The sequence below is a fragment of the Ornithodoros turicata genome, chromosome 2, assembly GCF_037126465.1.
Source record: "Ornithodoros turicata isolate Travis chromosome 2, ASM3712646v1, whole genome shotgun sequence".
Lineage (NCBI taxonomy): Eukaryota > Metazoa > Arthropoda > Arachnida > Ixodida > Argasidae > Ornithodoros > Ornithodoros turicata.
In genome coordinates this window covers 145,963,633-145,988,226 of record NC_088202.1, presented here as the reverse complement: position 1 = coordinate 145,988,226, position 24,594 = coordinate 145,963,633, and the positions used below count along the sequence as shown (strand labels likewise).

The following is a 24,594-nucleotide window of genomic DNA, read 5'->3' as shown; positions in this document are numbered from 1 at the left end:
GCGTGTATTCTCGTTCCCAGCATTTGGGAATGAAAGGGTGTGTGTGTTAGGAAGGGCTATATGCGGCTATTTGTAAATAAACTCACACGGGAATGAATATAGGTTGTCCAAGTACAGCGTAAAAAAAACGTAGGCTGGAAACGCTCGCGCGGGGACTGTTTTCTAGTATCTAAACCACAAGTGGAGCCCACACCACACAAGTGCACTTCAAGAACTTCGGCGGGCTGCACGACGACGTAAAGATGACGATGCCCGAAGTCATACGGAAGGCCAGCTACGGGATAGCGAAAAGGTAACAGGAGCTCTAATGTCGTCGCTGTCAACGCTGCTTTGCCGTTTATGCGAGCAGATATGAAATTTCCGCGGTTCGCTTTCTTCGCTGCTCCTGGTTTCAAGCATAAGCACGCAGCTGCACGCGTCCTCTAAAATATGCAAATATATCTCTCCCACTCTGAGAAAGTTCCGCGTACCGCCTTATTTCGTAAGGACGATAATGTCGACGTGCGATACAGCCCATTCATTGCGCAATTATCCGTTTCTTCGCCGAGAGTCTCGGTTATCTTTGATATTGAAGCTTATCGTCCTCCAAGATCTGACCTTGCCTTATTTAAACCACGAGCATTCCGAAAAATTGCTAACTACGCGAAGGAAATGTACACGACTCAAAAATATGTTTTGTGGTGGTTCAGTTTGCTGAACAACAACAACAACTTTATTGTGAGATGATGGACGGGGCAGTTTGCTGAAGATGAATACATACGTACGTGACTGTTGTTGCAGCTTTATTTTCTTTTTTCTGTAACGGAGACGTTGTACTTAGTAGCCTTTTGTACCAAAGCAGTGGATAATTCGTGAAGTAATGAGCTCGAAAATGTTGAATTTTTATTTTTTCTCTTTGCTCTTCTAGGTTCCTCAGGAATCCATCACGGCTACATGTCCACACGCTGGTATGCAGTTTTATTTTTCTTATTACTTCCAAACTAGAAAACAGCTGCAAACATCTGTTAGTCGCAGTAATGCCAGCCTAGTTAGAAAAGGTACAAGTGCTGCGTTCCTACTGCCGGTGGTTTAACGGTAAACTTTGCTTCAGCGAGCGGTGTGAAGTGTGTCTGGGTTGCAAACTTTAAAGTAGCACAGAAGTCATTTTTAACCCTGTTTTCTTCTTATAAAACTGTTATGTAGGCCAGTAAGATGCACCGTGCAAAGTAATTCGCACCACAGAGTCGTAATTATCGCGGAAATTGAATTTAAAATACGCCGCGAAAAAGCGACCGTGCGCAACGGCGGTGAAGAGCGGTACCAGCCTGCAATCTGCCTGGAACCTCGTGCGGACGCTATAAGGAGAACGCTCGCTGATTGGCCTAGAGAAATTTTGAACTCCTCTGTCGTCTGCTACTCGGCTGTTCGGGGTTCCGAAAAAGCCTTTCTCCTGGCTCGGTAATGCCTCGGCCGCTCCTTCTATCCCCAATTCTCCGGAAGAACTGGCAAAACTGGTTTACGGCGGCAAAGGGACAAGGCGCTGACCCCCACGGACCGGCGAACCAGAACGAGTTTTACTTATACCGTCATCGGTGACGTGGCATCATACCTCCTCATCCTCGTTATAGCCGGAGTGGCGAGTTAAGGATGAACGCGCCGAGCCACGTTTATGCGAGTTTTTTTCTGGGAAACAAATTGCACACATCAAAACCTTTCGCGCTATTCGATATAATGGCACACACACTTTCATCAGATGTCTTAATCTGAAATTTTTTTGGATGGCCCGCTGTACTCCTTTAAGCTGTCAACAAGCTGCATACTCTTACGTACATACTTGTACTTCAGTCATGATAAAGCGATACGTGCAAATAATGGAGTCTGCACTCATATGCAGTACTGGCGATTGGTGCTCGCCTCCGCGGGGACGAGTGGAAGATTTGCCCCACCCCCCTCCCCCTTAGACGCCTGCCCTGTTCTAGAGGTGCGAAGCCCCGGAAAAAAAAACTCAGATATTTTGAAAAAAAAAAAAAAAAAGTCCTTGCCCTGCCGGGCCTTGATATCTTGAAAATCTGAAGCGATTTTTAAAACGCAAAAAAGCACAAGAGCAGTTTTGCTGTCTCTCGTGTCCTTGGGTCCACCAGTTGTCTGCTACTTTCATACTGCTCTTGAAAGTTTAGTTCCGCATTACGTCTGTGGGCCAGAGATGAGAGCGATGACTGCGATGAGACCCGAGAACAATGAACGTGCAGTAGTGCTGCCTAATGCTCGATTGAGCTGGGCCTTCGAGATTCGAAAATGGTTAAAAATTGGGCTGTTCGGTGCAGCACTGTGGCTGTGTGTTGTGTCGTCTTTTGACTTGTTCCCCGGCACGGGGGTTTTATCGCTTTTAAAGTATGCTTCGAGATTCACCGTACGTTACGAGTAGGGAGTGGCTCTTTCGGGTTTAACCCGATTCTAGGCCGTGCAGGCCTTTAGGCCATGCAGGCACGCTTGACTCAGCCGTAGAAGTTTTATCAATAAAAGAAAAAAAAAAAGGACAAGAAACGCAATATGGCGAAAATTGGTTATATCGAAGTGGTTTTTGAAGTAGAATAAAACATCGCACTCACTAAAATGTCAACTAAAGCGATATAATGGCCTTCACGCAGCCAGTAATGAGCTCTCAAACTAAGGAGTCCTCGAAATATACTTAGGGAGTGACTTTTTCGGGTTAAACCCGATTCCGCCCGGTTATTCCCCATCCCGAACTGACCTCCGACCAATTCGGTTTAAACCCGATTTCTCCACGAATTTTCGGTCACTACGAAATCCTCGAGTGACGTTTCCACCGAAGACGAAGAAAGGTCGCCACGTGTAACACGTGTAAGAATGGGTCACTTACGTTCCCGGCAATACAATAATGTGTGTCAACACTGCCTATACCTTCGGGGATTACTGCTGGAAGGTCACGATCCCATAAAAAAAAAAACAAGAAAACAAAAAAGAAAGATTAGGAAAGAACTTAATAGACAAGATGAGAAACAAAAACACCCGATAACACCTGAAGGCACAATTATCAGCCCATTTCTCCCCGATTTACGCCCGATTTTTACCCACCGAACCTGAGAAAGTCATTTAACCCGAAAAAGTCGCTCCCTAATTATGAGCACTGAACCGAAAACTGGTAGCTCATGCAGGACCCCAGCTGTTGCTTGTACAGCAGTTCCTTAACACCCCACATCCGACATGCAGCATGCCGACAGAGTACCGGTTTCTCCAGCGTGCTGGTCACTCTCACGTTGTGCCATCATGTCGAGGAATGTGCTGTAATACATGAACGTGCACATCATGCACATGCGCTGTATACAGGGCATTTTTTTGCCTAACACGATAAAAAAATGGTATTAAAAATGTGCTTCTCTGAACAAACATTATGGGGTCAACTGTATATTGATCTTCGGGGGAAATTTTGCCTTTACTACCGAGCACTTTTACGAAATTTAATTTGCGTGAAATAAAACCCCCGGAGATAAACAGCGTTGACCACATAATGTTGACGCGCGTCGATTTTTTAATACGATATTTTTATAAAGTTAGATGAAACACCCTGCATGTGTTCGGTTCTATAACTCTTCGCTTTGCTATTTGCTTCAGTTACGTGACTCTCTGTTTCATTTTTGCTCCTGTGTATAGCAGACTTACATAATGAAGCCAATAGTTATATAAGCTATTGACTTCATTATGTAACTCCTTACTTCGTAGTTGCTTCAATTTTAAAATGAACATTCGCAAAGCCCCACTAAAGATGATTTACCAGTGCCTTCTACGGACATTGTGTTGTTGATGATTTCAGAGGGCAATGAGCACCGAAAGTGTCGACACCACCGATGTTGTCTTGGAGAAAGTAGGCAACAAGGGTGTCATCACCTTGGATCGACCCAAGGCGCTCAACGCCCTCGACCTCACCATGATCCGCAAAATCTACCCACAGCTCAGGGTAAGCGGCTGCATGGATGGTCCTCCATTTACCCGGCAGCACGAACCGGTGTTGGCCCGAGAATTTTACGACGGCCCAGCCCATGCACCAAGTCTGGGCATCACCCTTGCTTTAACTCCTGACTCAGGTTGTGCTTGAGTCAAGTTCGAGATTTTTTGGGGGGGCCTGTCAATCACCTATTGTTTAGTTCCTTTTTTTTTTTTGCCAGTCATTTGCTACCACTTAATCAGACCAGTTGGACGAACCACATTAAAAGTTGGAGCAGCCAGTGACTGGTAAACCAGGCAGAAGCTACGTGTAAACGCGGCAGTAAATCTGTGTGTATTCAGTGCTCCACGACTAGAGATGCAAAGCCCCGAAAAAAAAAACGGAAATTTTTTGGGAAAAAACATATTCTTTCATTTTTTTTCCTCGTCTCCGGAAAAATTGCCCAAAATTTCCGGGCGATAAAATTCAAAAATGCAAATTTTCGTGCCTTCGATGCGTTCCAACCCGCCAACAGTGCCTTAAGTGCCTCTAATCCGCCAACAACCACCAACTTAGAGCTCCGTCCGGCCGCTCCAAGCGATCGCCGTCGCGTTCACATAATGTCGGAGTTCTGGTCGGATTGGACGGGTTGTTCCAATTACCTATCGCTGAGTAGACAGCAGTCTCATGGGATGCTCTGCTCTGCATTTACGCCTAGAGGGTGAACACTACTAAAGTTTCTAGCTCATTGGATGCTGTGGCTTGGCCGGCAATGCTTCAACTCAGCAGCAACCACGTTTGTTTCCATTTTTTTTGCGGACAAAAAACTCGAAAGAAACCGTTTTCTTTTTTTTTTTTGAGCGATTCAAAATTTCCGGAAATTTTGCATCTCTATCCACGACAGGCTGGTGTGAACGCTGCGTATGGAGGGTGTTCTAATAACTGTACATTGTTCCGTGTCTTCTCGTAATTTAGAAGTGGGACACAGACCCTGACATGAAGATGGTGATCATTAAGGCAAAGTCAGGATCCAAAGCTTTCTGCTCGGGAGGCGACGTGAAGACGATCGCGCTCACCCGTGGCCAGCCGTCGGAGCTCCGAGATAAGTTCTTCCGTGAAGAATACCGTCTCAACAATCTTATTGGTGAGCAGCAGCTCAACAAGCACTGACAGTGCCATATAGATAGAGCCTGAAGTTTTAGGGTTTAACCCTATTCTTCCCCTAATTTGCACCCCGAATTGAAGGTTGCCTCTTTAGGGTGAAAACCGATTCTTCCCCTAATTCGCACCCCGAATTGAAGGTTGCCTCGTTAGGGTGAAACCCGATTCTTCCCCTAATTTCTACCCCGAATTGAAGGTTGCCTCTTTAGGGTTTAACCCTATTCTTCCCCTAATTTGCACCCCGCATTGAAGGTTGCCTCTTTAGGGTGAAACCCGATTCTTCCCCTAATTTGCACCCCAAATTGCAGGTTGCCTCTTTAGGGTGAAACCCGATTCTTCCCCTAATTTGCACCCCGAATTGAAGGTTGCCTCTTTAGGGTGAAACCCGATCCTTCCCCTGATTTGCACCCCGAATTGAAGGTTGCCTCTTTAGGGTGAAACCCGATTCTTCCCCTAATTTGCACCCCAAATTGAAGGTTTTCCTCTTTAGGGTGAAACCCAGTTCTTCCCCTAATTTGCACCCCAAATTGAAGGTTTTCCTCTTTAGGGTGAAACCCGGTTCTTCCCCTAATTTGCACCCCGAATTGAGGGTTGCCTCTTTAGGGTGAAACCCGATTTTTACCCGTAAAATTGCCCTCACTGAGATGTCTGTAGGAATGCTCAATAACTTGTTTGGCAGCAGATACAGTTACATCACCATTTGTACCCAAACAGTACAATTAGTTTTTGAGTCAATGAGCCCGATTTCTCCCCGAATTTAGCATACTGAAACTTTTCCCCACCGGAATTTACATGACTTAGAGCACATATTAATTTACCCGATTTTCACCCCCCGAATATAGAAACAAATATTTCCCAAAAACTTCAGTATCTGCATATAGACTCTTCCTTCCCGCGTTATGTGGACACATTCATTTTCATTGCATTTCATTTTAATTTCATTTCAATTCAAATTAATTTAATTTAATTCATTAATTAATTCAAGGAATGTTTTCGTAGTAAGTGATGACCCAGAACACGTACCATTCTATTATTCAGTCATGGATAATGTAACAGTTGCCTAGCCACGATTTTCTGTTTACTATTTGAATTTTTGTGCAGAAAATTTCAGCATTGCTACTTGCATTCCGTGACGTCGCAGTTGTGCTGCACATTTAAAGGGCACTATTTCTTCACTTTTACAGCCAGCCTGACTATTCCTTATGTTGCTCTTTTGGATGGTGTCACAATGGGAGGGGTAAGTTCAATATCAGTATCTTGTAACTGGTCTTCACATGGCATGGTGTAATCTGCGCTTCACACCTGAAATGCAGCGCAAAAAGTCAAATAGATTTCAATTCTTATAAATAAACCTAACAGTAGTAATTTGAATTATTGTTTTCAGGGTGTTGGACTTTCAATCCACGGAACTTTCAGAGTCGCCACAGAACGGACTGTGTTTGCAATGCCGGAGACAGCTATTGGTGGGTTGCACATTACACAATTTTGGAGTACTGTCTTACCGCAGTTATGCATACACCTTTGGAGTGCATGGGTTCTGGAAGCTGACGTTGCACATTGCACTTGAACCCACGGGAGCACGTGGGTTCAGGACGTTGAGGATCAGTTCGGATTTCCTGCTCACGGAATGCTCAGCAATAACAAAATCTTGAGAATAAAAATTTTTGTAGGGTACGAAATCGTCCTCTTTTTGCTTGTTTCGTTGTGTGCTGACTCACCTTCTTCCGCGGTGTGTCTTAGGCTCGCTTCGGTGCTTTATTGAGTGGTCAGCGCGTAGGACTCGAAAGCCCCTCGTTAACGTTTTCGAAAACTTTCTGCCAGGTTTCTTCCCAGATGTCGGCGGCAGTTACTTCCTCCCCAGACTTCCCGGGAAGCTGGGTCTCTACCTGGGACTCACCGGGTACCGCATGGTGGGATGGGACGTGATCAAGGGACGAGTGGCCACACACTTTGCATCGTCGCAGAGGGTCAGTGAGTCTGTCTCGGTTCTCCTGCATGTACAGTAGAATCTCGATGATACGATCAGGGATGATACAAATTTCGGGATGATACGAATTTCGGGATGGTACGAATTCCTTTCTGGTCCCGGCCGGAATGCCTATTCTTCCCATGTATTAGAGTTCGGATGATACGAACGCGTTATCTTGCCTTTACGGATGATACGAATGAGCCGAGGACGCGACAGAGGTCGTTCCCCCGTGGCGCGAGAGCGCGCAAGTCAAGCTGCTGCGTCTTTCGAAAAGGGAGGGCGATCCTCACCACGAACTCTCTTATATCATGTAGCGCAATGCAAGCAATGACTTTCCTTTTGGTGATAGTGGTGGAGATAAGATCAAAGGGATTGAACGGCCCGGAACCTTATCTCTGTTTTGACCTTTTTACCCCCCTCGCAACAATAAACCGCAAAGCTGCGTGACATCGCTCTGGCGGAAAGCAGCGACCAGAACCCCAGAACACGTGGAGGGAACATATCAGGACAACTTGTGGCAACATTACGCGTCACCATTCCGCAAGTCGGCTTCACCTAACGCCTGCGTGCTTTAGGAGAAGCTCGCTTTACGACACTATCGCGCGACTCGCGGGTGGAAAGCACGTGCTACGTCTTTATCTCGCGTATTTGGGCAGCATTGGCCAAAAACGGAGACACAAAAGCGTTACAACCGACCTCTTTCATTGTCAGTAACGGGAAAATGAACAGTAACTGTCTATTTTCTTGCCTCAATTTTTATTTTGGTTTAATTCGTTTAATACGAATTTCGGATGATACAAATTTTTTCCGCGACCCCGTGAGGTTCGTATCATCGAGATTTTACTGTAGTAACGTACGTACCGTATTTGCGCGGTTCTAACGTGGATTTTTTTTAAATATCACAAATACACTTCGATTAACTGTTGCCTTGCCAGGGTTAACCTTGCAGTTCTTCTGTTTAGGAAAGGGGGAATCACTTCTTCGCAAGACAGTAGAGAAAGTTGGTTCGCACGGCACTCAGAAACGGCGTAAAATATTGTCAAAACAAAAGTATACTGGCGTGTTCTCCTTGCTTTGCCCTTGTCAATGACACGTTTTGTAGAATTCCAGGACTATCCGTTGATTTGTGTTGAGCCCGAATTCGCAAATATTTTGGTGTGCGACACTCTATCGAGATGGCAGCACATGTTCGAGACGCACCAAACTTTAATTTATTAAAAATCAACAGGTCAACCTTGTCCTCTAAAAAATAAGTCATTGACTGGAGAAAAGCTAGGAGAACATGCCAGTACCAATCTTATGATGATAGTTTAGAGCCTTCACGTGTCTTGTACGAACGAAAATCGTCCACAGATTTCTGAAGAAGTGATTCCGCCTTAAATCAAAATGTTAATTATTTGATGTGTTTTTTTCTCTGCTTTTTGTTTTCTTGTTTCAACCAAAAATGTTGCAATTATAACCAGTTCATAGCTCTTGAAAGGTTTACTCTAAGGGGCCTTTTTTTTTTTTTTTTCCTCTGCAGTTGCAATACGTCGAAGAAGACTTGATGCGACTGAACACGCCAAATGTTTCCGACATCGACAAGGTGCTTCTGAAACATCAGGATCAGGTGAGTGCCGACATAATTATGCAAACGTCGAATAATTCGGGAAAGCTAGTAACGGAAGCGGTAAGTACAGTCACCGTCAGATTTTTCAGACTCTGCGGGAATCGCGCAAGAATCCGAATAATCGAGCAGAAAAAAAAGAAAAAAAAAAACAATTTTGCTTCAAAAAAGTCACTTTATTAAGCGCAAGTAGACCGAAAAAAGTTGTTGATGCTTTCTTGATGAGCAGTCATTCATCTCCGCCTGATAATTAATTAATTAAAAATTAATTAATTAGATAATTAAAAATTTATTTAATTAATTAAAAATTAATATTATTAAAAATATTATTTCACAGACTATCGGCCATGATCCGCGTGGGCAGCCAGAGGCTTTCTGTGTTTGCACTCATCCGCGATAATTTGCTGAAGCAGACAGCACCGTTTCTCTCTATATCAGTGTCTCTCAAACTCTTCCAGTACATGACCGCTTTGAGTAGTATACCAAACCTACCATGAACCCCCACCACCACCTTTATAAGCCTTCAGAAAATTTACTTTTTTCAATGACTCAGATACATTTACGTTGTAATTGATTTAAAACACAGAGAGAGCTACCAAGAATGCTTCTTAACGTTTTTAACGAGGATCGATTTAATCGCGTATTTTAATGAGTAGGATATAATTTGCTTTCTTGATACAAGCAAACGGACACGTTGTTCTGTGTGACTCGAGACATCTCTCACGTCTACTTGGACCCTCCATGTACCCCCAGAAAAAGGCTCATGACCCATGACCTGCAGCTTTAGAAACACTGCTCTGTCACAATGTTGCACGCATTCTCTACGATAATCGTCAGCCATGACATCCGGCGGCCTTGATGAGGTGTCGACCACGGTGAGATGACAAGGCGGGTCGAAGGCAAGGCATGCGCACACATTTCATTCACGAGAGCCCAAAAACATTGTGTTTGCGGAACCTCAGGACAAGGTTCGAGGAACCCCAGTTGAGAACCACTGCTCTAGAATACTAACTGCTACTTCGCGAGGTCCATTTTGACGCAGCTGTATAATTTATTTATTTATTTATTTGTACGATATTTGTATTTATTTGTATAATAAGGCCTTTATGTTTTCAAAATAAATTTGGCCTCGTGGTAGAGGTTGTAAAACAGTGAAATCCGGTGACATTTAATGCAAGAGCAATTTTTTTGGTGTAAAAAAAAAACAAAGTGAGGACACATAATATGACAAGAGGCAGCGTGGAACACAAACTATTTAGTGCTCGCCCGTACCTAATATAAGCGGGTCTGGAGGTACCGTAGCATGTAAAGTTGAGCCTGTTTATAGTGATTTTAAATGAAAGAATAACTCCAACATTATGATCAAATTTCCTTTCCGGCTACCAGTAAAGTGCATGAAAATCAAGAAGCGAGATTCCATATTTTTATTAAAAACAAAAGAAATAGGCACTTTCAAGTCTTGCAAAGTATGGTGCATTCCAAAATCTGAGTTGGCATGCAGTTGTGCGTCACCACTTAAAACAATGTATGGATGAGGTGCATTCTAATGGACAACACAGTTCTGATAGAAACAGATGATGACTTATGTGGCTACAACACTGTGATTACGAGCTATGGGTGGGGTCATCGACCTCAATAAGCGCAGAGCCTCGAGTGGTATCACTGGTTATGTCAGTGTTGGAAAAGCAGTGAAGGAATTTGCAGCTACGTAAAACACTCTGCAAAACAAACAACAAATAAACAACGTTATGTGTCTTCGGAACAAACGGGCATGTTCAGTGGCATTCTACTTGGGTCCACGATCCATTTTGGTAATTCCACGAAAGTTCGTGTCTTTAATGGCCACATGCACTGGCAAACAACAATACAAACAACAAACAAAAAATGTTTGACGTTTCGAAAGAGCTCAGCTTGCTTATCTGCGGCCCTGTCAACATCACTTTTGTGCTCTTTCATTCTGCTTTTTGTGAATGAAGGTGCACAAGTTTTGTGAAGAATGAAGGAGCGCAAAAGAGATGTTGAAAAGGCCGCAGAAAAGCACAATGAACTCTGTGAACCCGCGGTAAAAACTGGACACGGATTAGGTCTCGAGAATCCGGAAACTTTAGATCACGGGGGTCTTCGAGGGGCGAGGAAACAATTAGAATCCTGGCACATAAAGAAAACTACAGAAGCTATCAATAGGCATCCAAGCCCCCTACTGGAATGCTACACACCCTTTAAAGAGTTTTATATCATTTTTTTTTTATACAAACCCTTCGGCTTTTAGCCTCGACTCCTCCCATCTACTGACGAAAATAAAACGTTTATGTGTGTATGTACATTATTTTTAAAGAGTTTTATACACATTTCTTACCTCTTCACCCAGCGCTACTGCTCGGTGATGAGGCTATCATCCCTTTTAGCAGCGTTTTCAGTTTTTTAAGAGACTTTTGAATCTTCTGTAGTTTTAGGCTTGCATTTTATTTATTGTTTCTCTTCTTTTTAAACGTCGCACTTATTTTTAACTAGTCACACTTTAATCACAGTCTCTGTGGGTGATGACCCTGTTGTCGATGCGCCGTTGAGACTCCAATCATAATCATAATCATCATCATCTTGATACATAAAAAAGGGACCTGCATCTTGTGGTACCTCATTCTGATGATTAAACTCGAGCGAGTTTCGAAACGTCAAACATTTCTCGTTTGTTGTATGGTTCTTTGCCGTTGCATATCCCATTAAAGATGTCAATTCCTGGCACTCAGACTATTTTCAGGGAAGTTCACGTGTAACGGTACTCCGATCAGATTTTGCGTTTCGGTCGATAACACAATAAACAGGCTAAACTGTACCATGTAAGTCTTTGCAAGTTCACTACAGTGTTCTCACAACGTTGACACGCTGCAGCTTATCTCGTTGGGTCCAGTTCACTGGCTCGGAGTTTCAAATGTCACGAAATTCAATCAATCAATCAATCTTTGAAATTCATTAATATGCAAAGTATGAAGAACTGAGATTTAATGGCTCATGTGTGTTGTCACAAAACCAAGCTCTGCAAAGTGGTTGTCTTTTCACACTACAGTTCCTGTAAAAAGTAGTATCTGCGTACTTTTATCCACATCCCCTTTACTTGATAAAAAGAAAAAAAGGAAGTTCGAAAACCCTGCTCTCTGTAAACAAGGGGCATTTTTCCAAAAATGTTCTGAATACCGTAATTTCACGCGTACAAGCCGCACCGCAGATGAGCCGCAGGACGCGTTTTTAGGAACGTTTTTGAAAATTTTCTGGCAGATAAGCTGCAGGACGCGATTTTAGGAACGTTTTGAAAATGTTCTGGCAGATAAGCCGCAGGACGCGTTTTTAGGAACGTTTTGAAAATTTTCTGGCAGATAAGCCGCGGGCAATACGAGCTGACTGGTTTGTACGACAAGGGAGACCGTAGAGAAGGCCATAAACCCTGTGGTCCATACTTCGGGGTCAGCATAGCGCACGTTTAAAGGAGATCGGCTCTGTAGAGTTCTACCGAGATCGGATCGTGCCCTTGCCGGGCGTTATTCGTGGATTGACGGATCAGTGATCTTCCAGAAGACGCGAATCACTGTCACCGCTTTCGTTAAAGCTGCTTGGGGGAATTATGCACCGGGAAGATCAATCTACTCGAATGTGGACTGGTCCCTGTTACGCAGTGTTTGTGCATCAGCAGGGCAGTGCTGTTCCAGAGACACTGTCGGCCCCATCGTTAATACCGGCATATGGGGAAAATACAATAAAAAAAACAGTCATCAGCTAAGCCGGTGGATAAGTAGGGTTCTTCGTTTTCCGGTTAAATCCGATTTTTCACTATAGTTCCCCCCCCCCCCCCCTCGAACAAGTTTTCCAGAATTCGGGTAAAAACCCGATATCTACCCGAATTCCTCGCGGTCCTTCAACTTGTCGTTCTAGGTAAATCGTCGGAAAAATGGACCATAATATCAGCAAAGAGTGCTATTTGTGGCAACCTATTTGTCCTTTCTTTTATAATCCCCTCCTGCAGGGGTCAAAGAAGAGCTTTTGTGGAGCTCGGGCAAGTGTTTGAATACAGCCGTCGTCATTAACTGCCCCCAGTTCCGAGCGGAAATATATAAAGATCCTTGTTTCTCGTCCCAATGTCACAGCAGTGGCTCGTTTCGTATGCCTTCTCGTTTCACCCGAAAATTCCTCGATGACATATCAAACGGAGATCGTAGCGCCTGATTTCTCCCCGAATTCTCGTGCATAAATAGCACCCGATTTTTCCTCCCCCAATTTCCAAAAAAAAATCTTAAAACTCGAAAACGAAGAACCCTATGGATAAGATGCGGGGCGCCCGTGAGACAAAAAAAAAATCGCGCACAAGCCGCGGCTAATACGCGCGAGATTACGGTAGTCAAGAGTTGAAAAGGCAGTGCACGCAATGTTTCATCGCAGTCGTACCCAAAAAAGTCGACGCGGGCAACGCCATCACTGGATGCCGGCGCTCACGGAACCTGCGCTCACTTCGTGAATCCGTACGTGATTGTTGAGGCTGGTACTGTGCGCAAAGGTCCTGCCGCAGACGTCGCACACGTACGGTCTCATTGCACTGTGCGTACGCACGTGCACCTTCATGTTGTCTTTGCGCTTGAAGGACTTTCCGCACACGTTGCACACAAACGGCCGCTCGCTCGAGTGCGTCCTCAGGTGCCGGGTGAGGTCGGCCTTGATCTTGAAAGACGCCGGACAGAGGTTACATTTGCACGGCAGGCCCCATGGGGTGCGGCGGCGGTGGGTGGGCACGGAATACTGCGTCGAAGGCCGCTGCGGGAAGGGGGTCGCATCGGGACTTTCGAGCAGAGAGCCGCCGAAGGGAAAGTCCGTCGCGTTGAAACCGCCGTCGAAGCCCGAGTAGGCGGCTGAAAAGTGGCAGAGAAACGAGGCTGTGAGCATTACGCTGGGGACGGGGAAAGGTAACAGAAACTGTATATAAATGGTAAATACAACAGAAACAGATATTGCACACTCAAAAAGCCCGAGTGGGCGGCTGAAAAGTGGTAGAGAAACGAGGCTGTGAGCACTATGCTGGGGACGGGGAAAGGTAACAGAAACTGCGTATAAATGGTAAATACAATAGGAAACAGAAACAGATATTGCACACTCAAAAAGCTCGAGTAGGCGGCTGAAAAGTGGCAGAGAAACGAGGCTGTAAGCACTACGCTGGGGACGGGGAAAGGTAACAGAAACTGTACATGAACGGTAAATACAGCAGGAAACAGAAACAGATATTGCACACTCAAAAAGCTCGAGTAGGCGGCTGAAAAGTGGCAGAGAAACGAGGCTGTGAGCACTATGCTGGGGATGGGGAAAGGTAACAGAAACTGTATATGAACGGTAAATACAGCAGGAAACAGAAACAGATATTGCACACTCAAAAAGCCCGAGTAGGCGGCTGAAAAGTGGCAGAGAAACGAGGCTGTGAGCACTATGCTGGGGACGGGGAAAGGTAACAGAAACTGTACATGAACGGTAAATACAGCAGGAAACAGAAACAGATATTGCACACTCAAAAAGCCCGAGTAGGCGGCTGAAAAGCGGCAGAGAAACGAGGCTGTGAGCACTACGCTGGGGACGGGGAAAGGTAACAGAAACTGTGTATAAATGGTAAATACAGCAGGAAACAGAAACAGATATTGCACACTCAAAAAGCCCGAGTAGGCGGCTGAAAGGTGGCAGAGAAACGAGGCTGTACGCACTACTCCCTGGGAGGTAGTGTAACTGTGAGCTAGGTGCTGGGGACAGGGAAAGGTAACAGAAACTGTATATAAACTGTAAATACAGCAGGAAACAAACAGATATTACAAACTCAACTCAGAATAACAGAAACAGAAACGAAAATAATTTACGGTAATAATTCGGGTACTGCAGGACCTGAAGCATATAAGTATATAGTAAATAGTTCAGCTGCATAGTTCAAGCTGTTAGCTATGGTGCCTTGCAAGTTGCAAGCATGAGTAGTATTGTGAACCCCATGAGCATGTGAAAACCATGTTCATGCTAGCTGTTCAAAGAAACGACATATGTATATATTTTTAAGAAAATGTTGTCCGTTGTGTGCACTATCACTAAAGTCCTCAAAGTAGATTTCAGGATATACACATATGTAAGGATATTAAGTTTTGTCACAGTCTCAAAGGTTAGTAACAAAGGAAAAACAAGGGGGTCGGTAACGCAAACAGAAACGCAGCTGAAACTGAAACAAATACGGGCTGGTAACGGAAACGAGAGAGATTCTGTTAGCTTTCCCCTGGCTGGGGATAACCTTGTGCCGTGAATTATTAGCCCACGTTGATGCATAATGAACATGAGTGTTCACAATCTTTATAAAGCTTTGCAGTGCATCGCCAGAGATCAATGGACTACATTTTCCAAAAATAATGACCATGCCTGAAGAGGTTGAAACAAAAAAATTTGCCAAAAATGTAATACAGTGTGCAATATTTGACTTAATTTGCATAGAAATCTTCATTTTCTTTTATTTTCTTTCTTTTTTTTTGTAGTGCCTTTTGTCTGAGTATTTGTTCTCCACTTGTAGCTAACACTAGAAACTTACATGTTTGATTGCATATAGCACTTGTAACACACGCTACTCCCTGTAATTATTTCCCGGTTCTCTAGAATACCTGAAAAAATTGCTGAAAGCAGCCATCCTGACGAACCAGCACAAACTTATGATGGGACTGGCACACAAAAGCAACAAAGCTATAATGGCCAAACATATAAGTGGGTCACTTCCAGTAGTTGAATAAATGGGTGATAAAAGACGGGTAATACATAGATTCGTCACGAGGTTGTATCAACGATAACACTTCCGAAAGGCAAGAGGAGATTAAAAAAAAAAAAAACTATGAAAATGCTCAGAATTACGCGATTATCTAAACAAACCCAAACCGTGTCATTGGCATTGTTTTCAAAAGTGTTGACCTAACGCTAGCATTCAAAACGTATGCACACATAATCCACTGACAAAATCTGCGAACGATTACAATGCTTTTGCTGACACAGGTTCTGTAGTAGTACAACATCAACAATAGCTTTGAAGGACGGCTGCCATCTAACCGATGGCAGGCGCAAGAAGTTCACGTCCTCTGCACAGTTTTCGTTCTGCATCTCGGCTTCCTACAAAAGAAGGAATCTGTCAGATAGTGTCCCGAAATGCTATGAGGATATAAAATATCGGACAAAAGCGACTGTGGCAAAGGACAACTCTAAACATGCTGTAGTCACGCTGCCAACACCGATAAGACAACACCGTGTTATGTTGACAATTGACAACGTCGTGCATAAATAGCGGCAGCCTCAGTGCACAGATATTTGGCGTCCAAACGTCCGTCAGTGAGAAATATCACATCGTCTGAGCACTTGTGCGCTTTTTCTAGTGGGCGCCGCCATGTTAGGTCAGAAATGCCTCCAAAACGTGGAGCGGACATCAGATATCCTGTGCCGCTGAAAACGGGCGACGGCACGTTACGGCACAGCGCATGCGTGTAGTTTTCGGCCGATAGGCGCCCAGATTGGATTTCGGTTTGGGTTTCGTGTGCGAGTTGGCAAGAAAAAGAGAAGTCTAAATATTATCGATGATTTTCGATAATTATGTTTTCTTGCTGCTCTTTGAAAGATAGGAGAAAACAAAACATCATTTTTTGTGCTTGCAAGAAATAGGAAACTTGTTTTTTTTTGCTTCATTTCAGCCTATATAAAAAATAACCCTATCACGTTGAACCTAGGAACGACATGTTTAGTATCTGATCACTCCAGAAACCATTTAAAAAGATGAAAAGTTGTATTATTAACTTTCTGCTTAACCTTTCACTGGTATTTGAAGGTCATTCCTAAAATAGATCACCTAAGTGTGGAACGGTACTGATATTGCATTTATGTGAACCACGGTGTTGAAAACGGTCTTGATATTTTCTTGCGTTACCACATTGCAGTCGCAAATATTATTTCTTAGGATTATATCTTATCAGTGCCCATTTACATTTTGTTTAAAATTGCCTCTTTGATCAAGATGAAACATGATGAATGACTAATATTAGAAGTGTCTGTGTGCATCTTAACAATATTTTCTTTCTGTCATCTGTAATTCCTACGTGTATCGTTCTCTGTAGCAAGATAAGCTCTCTCTTTCAGAAACATTCTGACACCTCTGTACATCTTGTTTATACGCAGTGCGAGGCTGACTTCAGAAAGGAATTCACACTAAAAAAACACATGGGTCGTATCAACTCTGCCTTTGACGCACCCAGCGTGGAAAAAATCCTTGAAAATCTCAGGAAGGACACCTCGGAGTGGGCAAAGGACCAGGTTGCCATTCTGGAGAAAGCGGTGAGTCTGTTGACAGGAGACAGAACAGTTGGCGTAATGTAAAAGCCGTAATGTCCAGGAGTCAGAATTTTCGGGGCTCACAAAAATTTTGAGCAAGTATTTACACTCCAAAAACTGTGCAGTAATTGCCAACTTTTTTTTGTAATACTTGGTTGTACAGGTTGCTACTATGGAGAGGTATGTGCAATGCTGCTTTTATTGCAGTGTGGCACGGGCAGCATGGGGCTTATCTAGAGATGCAGAATTTCGGGAAATTTCGAATCGCTCGAAAAAAAAAAAACGTTTCTTTTAGGGTTTTTTCTAAAAAATTTGAAAAAATGGAAACAAATACGGTTACTGCTGAGTCGAAGCATTGCCGACCAAACCACAGCATACAATGAGCTAGAAGCTTTTGTAGTGTTCATCCTCTAGGCATAAATGCAGAGCAGGGTATCCCATGAGACTGCTGTCTACTCAGGTATAGGTAATTAGAACAACCCGTGCACTCCGACCAGAACTCTGACATTATGTGAACGCGTTGGCGATCGCTTGGAGCAGCCAGGCTGAGCTCTAAGTTGGTGGTTGTTGGCGGATTAGAGGCACCTAAGGCACTGTTGGCAGGTTGGAACACATGAAAGGCACGAAAATTTACATTTTTTTAATGTTAGTGCCTGGAAATTTTGAGCTATTTTTCCCGAGATGAGGAAAAAAAACGAAAACTTCTCTTTCCCAAAGAAGCAGCAGATTGGTACCGGATCGGATGCGGATATACCGCGTGCTGTAATTTTTCGACCAGCAATTTATTTGTGTTGCGCGCCGACAGCGAGCGCATGCTCGGGTTCACCTTTGACCATGCACGGCCCAGACGGGAGAGGAGGCATTCTGGCATCTTGAACCACGCTAGCACCGGCGAGGTAGCGTTCCACGCGTTCCTGAAGTCTCTCCATATCGCGCTTGTTGAAAGGTTTACCTTTGCTTGTCGTCGTGAGTCCTTCCGTGGCAGCATGGAGGCATCCGAAATTATACCAACATATGCTTCCTGCGGTCTTTTACGCGCCCTACAAAACGTGCGGATTTTGCGGATCGGACGCGGATGTAAACCGTTGTGTACGCTGCGGATGCGGATCGGACGTGGATAACGTGTGCGCAGATGCGGGTCGGACGCGGACGCAAAAAAATCTCATCCGCGCAGGGCTCTAGTCAGGTCGCCCAAGGTCGCCATTTTCCCATGTATTTGTTCCTATCCCGATGCGTGCAATGCCGGAGGCCGCCCTTAGATACCCCATTGTTACCAGACGTTGGCTTGCGTTTGATTGTAGCGCGCTAAAGATCCAGTTGAAGCACAATCCAAGCCAGGCCAAGTCACCGAAGGAGAAAGGGACGACTGCGCCTGCGGCGCCTGGTACGACAGGTGCGCTATGTGATGCACGCAGCCGTGCACTAGATCCTTCCGATCGCTCAACACGTTTAAAAACGGGACCAAAAAGTGAAACACGACACATAAAGTTGTTATACGCGTTTTATTTGGACATATAAAGACTAGATTCATTCGCAGAAACAACAAAAACATTTTGCCGCTAAACTTAGCGCGCCGAAGTGATCCGGAACGGCAACAGTGGGGTATCTAGTGGCGGCCTTCTTCGTTGCACGCTTTTCCGAGGTGAGTTTGGGGGACCTGGCTCTAGTATACTGTACTTGCATATTGGGCGCGTTTTGCCTCTAGTAGGAAAGCTTGGAACGGAAGCGAAAGTAATACAACTGTACTGATGTTTCAGTGTCCCCTTTCAATGAAAGTTGCTTTCAAAGAACTAAAAGAGGGAGCAGCACTCACTTTGCAAGATGCCCTCAAGATGGAGTTTAGGATCTCACAGAGGTTTATGGAGGCCAACAATTTCTACGAGGGTGTCAGTTCAGGTAAGTTCAAGGGCTTCTGACTGATGTACTCAAGGGACAGTCGTGCGACGGCGTGAAGTGTCCTGCTCCAACGCACCGTGGTTGTAAAATAGAGGAATTTTACCTGTTTTTCGTGCGTTACTGTAAAACGTGACCTGAGGAGGTGTTATACAGGGTTGCTCTAGCAAACGTTACACATTTCGACCGCATTGTAAAAATATAAGACTAGGTCTGGCCCATCCCAAACTTTGCAGACTGATAGCCATTTATCTTAAGTTTCATTCGAATTTTTTTTGTAAGCACTATAGTCATGCAGAAAGAAAATTAAAAATAAAGCAAAATCTCGCCCCATGCATTTTCGATGGCCTATCCCACACAAACACCGCCATTTTCTCTTGTGTCTGCTTCACATTCACATCACTTCACACAGGTAGCGCTGCCTACAGCGATGTGACATGCCAATTCTGACGTTATGCACCAATCCTCTTGTTCTAGTCTTGTTCTGTATGCTGGTGCCACCTGTGTGTGTGGTGAAACGAAAATGAAGCGCACGCAGCAGAAAATGGCGACCTTTGAGTGAGATAGGCCATAGAAAATGCATAGAGTGAAATTTTGCTCGATTTTTTATTTTTCCTCTACAGGACCATAATGCTCACAAAAAATTCCAACAAAACTTCAGACAAATGGCTACCAGTCTGCAAGGTTTGGTGTTGGATAAAAACCTGTCTTCTATTTGTACGATGCAATCAAAATGTGTAACGTTTGCTAGACTAACCCTGTAAATCTGAGCTTTTTTTCTGGAAGAGTCGCTCCCAAGGAGATGCCCCTGTGCAACCTCTGGTCTCGGGCCTTGTTCAGCTGCTTGATATTGGCACGAATCTTTCATTTAGGTGCCATGCAGATACGTAGATGTATAAAAAGCACTTATGTATATATATGTATAAATATATATATGTATATATATATCTTGAAAAGTTGGAGTTGGATCGGACGGCTACGTAATTATAGTTGAAATAAATGGGAGACAGAAGACGAAAGTAGGGGAAGTAACAAAAAAGGTGTTTATTAAAACTTAATAATTATAAAAGTTAGGGAGGATGTCTACGTTACGGCGGAAGCTCCGCCTTCTTCGGGACGAAAGAGCTAAAGCATTTTAGCTCTTTCGTCCCGAAGAAGGCGGAGCTTCCGCCGTAACGTAGACATCCTCCCTAACTTTTATAATTATTAAGTTTTAATAAACACCTTTTTTGTTACTTCAACTACTTTCGTCTTCTGTCTCCCATTTATTTCAACTATGTATATATATATATATATATATATATATACATGTATATGTGTAAGATGTATAAAAAGATTATGGTGGGCACTAATGATGACACAGAGTTTACAATCCCTACGCACTGTTAGCGTCGGCACCTTCACCCACATGGTGCACATTATGTGCATTATCAATGTGCGTTATACAGAGAGCGTGAAGTTTTAGGGTTAATTTAACTCGATTCTTCCCCAAATTTGGGGGGGGCAAGCATTCGCCGATTAACGGGAACACAAACGTCAATCGAGTGCCAGTCCTGCAGGGTGTCTACCAACCTGGAAAACAGGGAATTGTCAGGGAATTCTGAAGTAACTGGGAAAGTCAGGGGATTGTCAGGGAATTTGGCCAAAAAGCAGCTGAAGTCAGGGAAAATCGCAGACAAGTGCCGCGATGGTGCATGGCGAATCGCGAGTGCCGACCGGTGATTGAGTGGCGATGCCGCAGCAACGTTACCACGAGTAGCAGTTCACCAGTACGACAAGTTCTGAGGAAGAAAAGTGGGATAGCTTCACTAATACTCAATAAATGGTCCATTTTATGAGTGTCCTGTATCAAAATGTAGCACGAGGCACCAAGTTCCCTTTCCTTTTTGTAAGGGAATTTGCTTGAAATAGTCGGGGGGAAACCTGGAAAAGTCAGGGAATTTGAAGACTGCAGTTTGGTAGACACCCGTTGACCTGAACATGAGATAACTGATGTTCTGAGGCTGGAACAACATAGAAGGGACAATCACATACAGGGCTTCAAGATGTGGGTTCGAATCCTACAGCTGGCTAACCTTTTCAGTGACTTTCATCTTTCGTCGTTAATTTCTTAGGCAACTTGAGGCCCTGTATGTGATTGTCCCTTCTATGTTGTTCCAGCCTCAGAACATCAGTTATCTCATGTTCAACAATTGCCGCTTGCGTCGATCCCCGTCGTACGAATGTGTGTATGAGTGTGCAAAAATGTAAGAGTGAAAGGAGGATGAGTGAGAGAGAGTGGCTGGTTTGTCCCTTCAGATGACGCACGCTGAAAGTCGCTGAGAAGGCGTGTTAGCTTAGCTCAATTGGTATAGAGCCCTGGACCGGCAATCCAGAAGATGTGGGTTCGAGTACCTACAGCTGGCTAACCTTTTCAGCGACTTTCATCATCTTTCACCCTGTCCCGAAGCAAGCATGGGATCGGCGATCTCATAACTGCGCGCATTGCTTCTTTCAGTCCTTATCGACCGCAGCGCAACGCCAAAGTGGGACCCGCCTACCTTGGAACAGTGCACCGACGAAATGGTCGACGCCTACTTTGCTCCGCTGCCCGTGGAAAAGGAACTGAAGCTGTAGAGGGCGCAGGCCTCGTCGCTCTTCGTAGCTGCTGACTCCCGTTGACGACTTCTTTTTTTCTTCTTTTTTTTTAAGTTTCTTCATTTTGTTGTTCAGAGACTCCCAATACAGTTTTAGACTTTTTCTCTAGAAGCTCCTTCCATCAATGCCCGACAGATAAGTCGACGGGTCGGAAACGTCTCCTGAGCTCGGGCTGTGCGAATAATGAAATTTTAAAGGCGTTTCATTTTGTCATGATCCTACGCGGACGGTAACTATGCAGTAGATTGACTGATTGGTGCAGTCATGTCTGAGGAGGAATCACGTGGGAGAGATAACGAAACTCGTCGTGTTGCGTGCCGACGACTGGTTTGGGGCACGCAAGCACGGGAGGTATTTGCAAGCAGCAAAACTTCTTCTGTCGTTATAAAACCATATTTTTTAAGGAGTGAGAGTGATGTGCGGTTGTATAAATATGGGAAAATATTAAATTTTCCCACTATTACCCGCAGCTTGGGGTTTAAACACGGAGATTCGCCAACGGAAAGAAAAGTTTCTTTCTTGTCAGATGTTTTCTTTGTATATCCAGTTAGCCATGCTTTGCTGTCCCACACACTTTCCCACTTATTATAGTGCCCCTGTCACAAAGAAAATTTAATGCCATTTCCAGCAAATGCCATTCACACTGAATTCACTTTCCCATATGACAGTGGTAGTATAATTTTTTTCAATCTCAGATTTTTGTCACCAGGGCTTCCCCGAACTTTGCACCTCCACAAGGGAAACATACCGGTGTACCGGAAAGTTTAGACGTACCACACCTAAAATTTCATGGGTTCGCACAGCTAGACTCCCGACTTGTCAAGGACAGGTTATTTTCAAGCTTTGCTGCAGGTTGCCACGGGCAGCTGTAACATTATAAGAAAAGAAAGATGCTTCTGTCAACAGTTGTTCGCTCCCAAAAATCCGTGGAGTCAAGGTTGTCATGGTAACACCATCCGGTGTAAATTTGCTGGAAGACGTTCTAAGTTGTGCTTTGTATATTGCTTGCACGGCACATCTGTATATGTTACTAGACAAGCACCAGCATAAACGGCCAACAAGGAAGTCGACACGATTTTTTTACTGCTGAAGATTGTCGAGCATTATGCATTCGGGAATTTTTATTGTTATGTGAATGCCTCCTAGCAATACAAAATGCCGTCACTGTATCAATTAAACTGTGCAAAGGAAAACTTTATCAATGTAACGTTCATATATTGCAGTCCCTACATCTTTAGTAGGCACTTAAAAAAAAGGACAAGAGCCCTCATTTGGAATAAGTAGGGCCTGACTTTTTCGGGTTTTATTTTTGGCCAAATTCGGGGGGTAAATATCGGGTGATATTTTTCATTTGAAAATTCGGGTGTATTCGGTTTAAATCCCGTTACGGCATATTCTGTCGTCAGGAATTCGGGTGTATTCGGGTGATTTTTTTTTTTTTTTTTTTAAATAAAAATTTGCCCCAACATGGAACTAATGTCTAGCAATGTTATCAAACTTTATTTTAATGCACGCGTATGAGTGTGCCACGCGACCCGGATGTTTTTGGGTAGATTCGGGTGAGACCCAAATTTTACAGATTTTGTTCGGGGGGTAAATATCGGGCGGATACGGGTTTAACCCTAAAAAGTCAGGCCCTAGGCATAAGCAGTGAAACCTCATTATTTCAGCCGTATTAACCAGGATTTGGATGTAATTGGACTGCAGCAATCCTATGCGGCTTTTTTTTTTTTTTTTTTGTATAACCAATGTGAAATTAACAGCGATTTCCAATTAACCACTGTCAAATTAAGTGTTTTCCAAAGGAATGAGGTTAAATTGGCCAGATATTCCAGCTAGTGAAGGTCAAAGGAAGAAAATCTTCTATTAAACAAGGTCATATTAACAGGGTTATCAATTAACAAACACGAAATTAAAAGTGTTCTTCGAACCAAGTGATGATGTTTCACTGTAGAGTATAGAGTCTGGTAGCACAACCTTTGACTACAAAGACTTCTTTTTACTGTGCAGAATTGTCAGCTTATAAACAGAAGAAACAAGCTTGAGTTTGCTTAACTGTTGTGCAGATCTCTTCAAGCCCATAATTGCAGGTGAATCAATGCATCATGTGTGCAGGCAACATTGAAGCTACCAAGTGCTGTAGAGAGAATGCATTATGGCAATCAAAATACAACTGTTGGTGATGTCTTTCAAAGATTTTCTTGAATCGCTTATGTCCTATGATGACTAGTTTGAGACTGTAAAAGTTTTTCAAAAGATGGCTATCCAAGACACCAACATTGTTGAACTACCACGGTTGCAAAGGCAATACAGCTAACTTTCCCTGGATGTCTGGCTGCAGTGTATGCTAACCACACCATCTTCCGTCTATTCCTGCTGTCCTCTCGTAGGCGCGGCTGCTGCTCTGTCAGAGTAGCTTCATGGTGCTCTTTTTCCTTTTTCGGAGGCTCACGAGTTCAACCACCATATTCTCGCTCCACCCTTACATCTCCTTAGAGACAGTGCTTCTACAAGCAGAGAGTGTGCTTCTACAGGTCTTCCCGGCGATTTTAATCCAAGTGCCAGCTAAATTAATCCATGCCCCATAAATAGGGCCTGGCTTTTTAGGGTTAAACCCGTATCCGCCCGATATTTACCCCCCGAACGAAATCTGTAAAATTTGGGTTTAACCCAAATCTACCCGAAAACATCCCGGTAGCGTGGCACACTCATAAGCGTGCATTAAAATAAAGTTTGATAACATTGCTAAACATTAGTTCCATGTTAAGACAAATTTTTATTAAACAAAAAAAAATCACCCGAATTCCTGACGACAGAATATGCCGTAACGGGATTTAACCAGAATTTTCAAATGAAAAATATCGCCCGATATTTACCCCCCCAAATTTGGCCAAAAATAAAACCCGAAAAAGTCAGGCCCTACCCATAAAGTTTGCATGGCACATGGATTAATTTCGATGGTGCTTGGATTAAAATCGGCGGGAAAACCTGTAGTAGTGGCAGATGCAAGAGGGGCAGTTGGACGATTGCCCCCCCACTACGCGCTCC

General features: G+C 43.9%; 1 protein-coding gene and 1 long non-coding RNA gene across 2 annotated transcripts; one reads left to right on the top strand and one right to left on the bottom strand.

Moving 5' to 3' along the window:
- The first annotated feature begins 16 nt into the window (after nucleotides 1–16).
- Nucleotides 17–22,744, top strand: LOC135386314 (3-hydroxyisobutyryl-CoA hydrolase, mitochondrial-like). The gene is made up of 11 exons (XM_064616154.1): nucleotides 17–292; nucleotides 908–947; nucleotides 3,812–3,955; nucleotides 4,898–5,066; nucleotides 6,268–6,320; nucleotides 6,468–6,546; nucleotides 6,905–7,050; nucleotides 8,575–8,661; nucleotides 16,864–17,019; nucleotides 18,774–18,912; nucleotides 21,407–22,744. Exons 1-11 carry the CDS (start codon nucleotides 243–245, stop codon nucleotides 21,523–21,525), a joined length of 1,182 nt encoding a protein of 393 aa, XP_064472224.1. The 5' UTR covers nucleotides 17–242; the 3' UTR covers nucleotides 21,526–22,744.
- On the bottom strand, nucleotides 11,633–16,147 carry LOC135386317 (uncharacterized). The gene is made up of 2 exons (XR_010420662.1): nucleotides 15,315–16,147; nucleotides 11,633–13,550 (listed from the first exon to the last, which is right to left on the bottom strand). It is a non-coding gene; the product is annotated as an uncharacterized LOC135386317 (long non-coding RNA).
- Nucleotides 22,745–24,594: the final 1,850 nt, after the last annotated feature.

What these genes read in the sequence shown, in the direction of transcription:
- LOC135386314 (XM_064616154.1), top strand. Translation starts at nt 243, where the DNA reads ATGACGATGCCCGAAGTCATACGGAAGGCCAGCTACGGGATAGCGAAA. An exon ending in ATGGTGTCACAATGGGAGGG is followed by an intron (nt 6,321 to 6,467) that starts GTAAGTTCAATA and finishes TATTGTTTTCAG; the next exon opens with GGTGTTGGACTTTCAATCCA. An exon ending in TTGCCATTCTGGAGAAAGCG is followed by an intron (nt 17,020 to 18,773) that starts GTGAGTCTGTTG and finishes CTGATGTTTCAG; the next exon opens with TGTCCCCTTTCAATGAAAGT.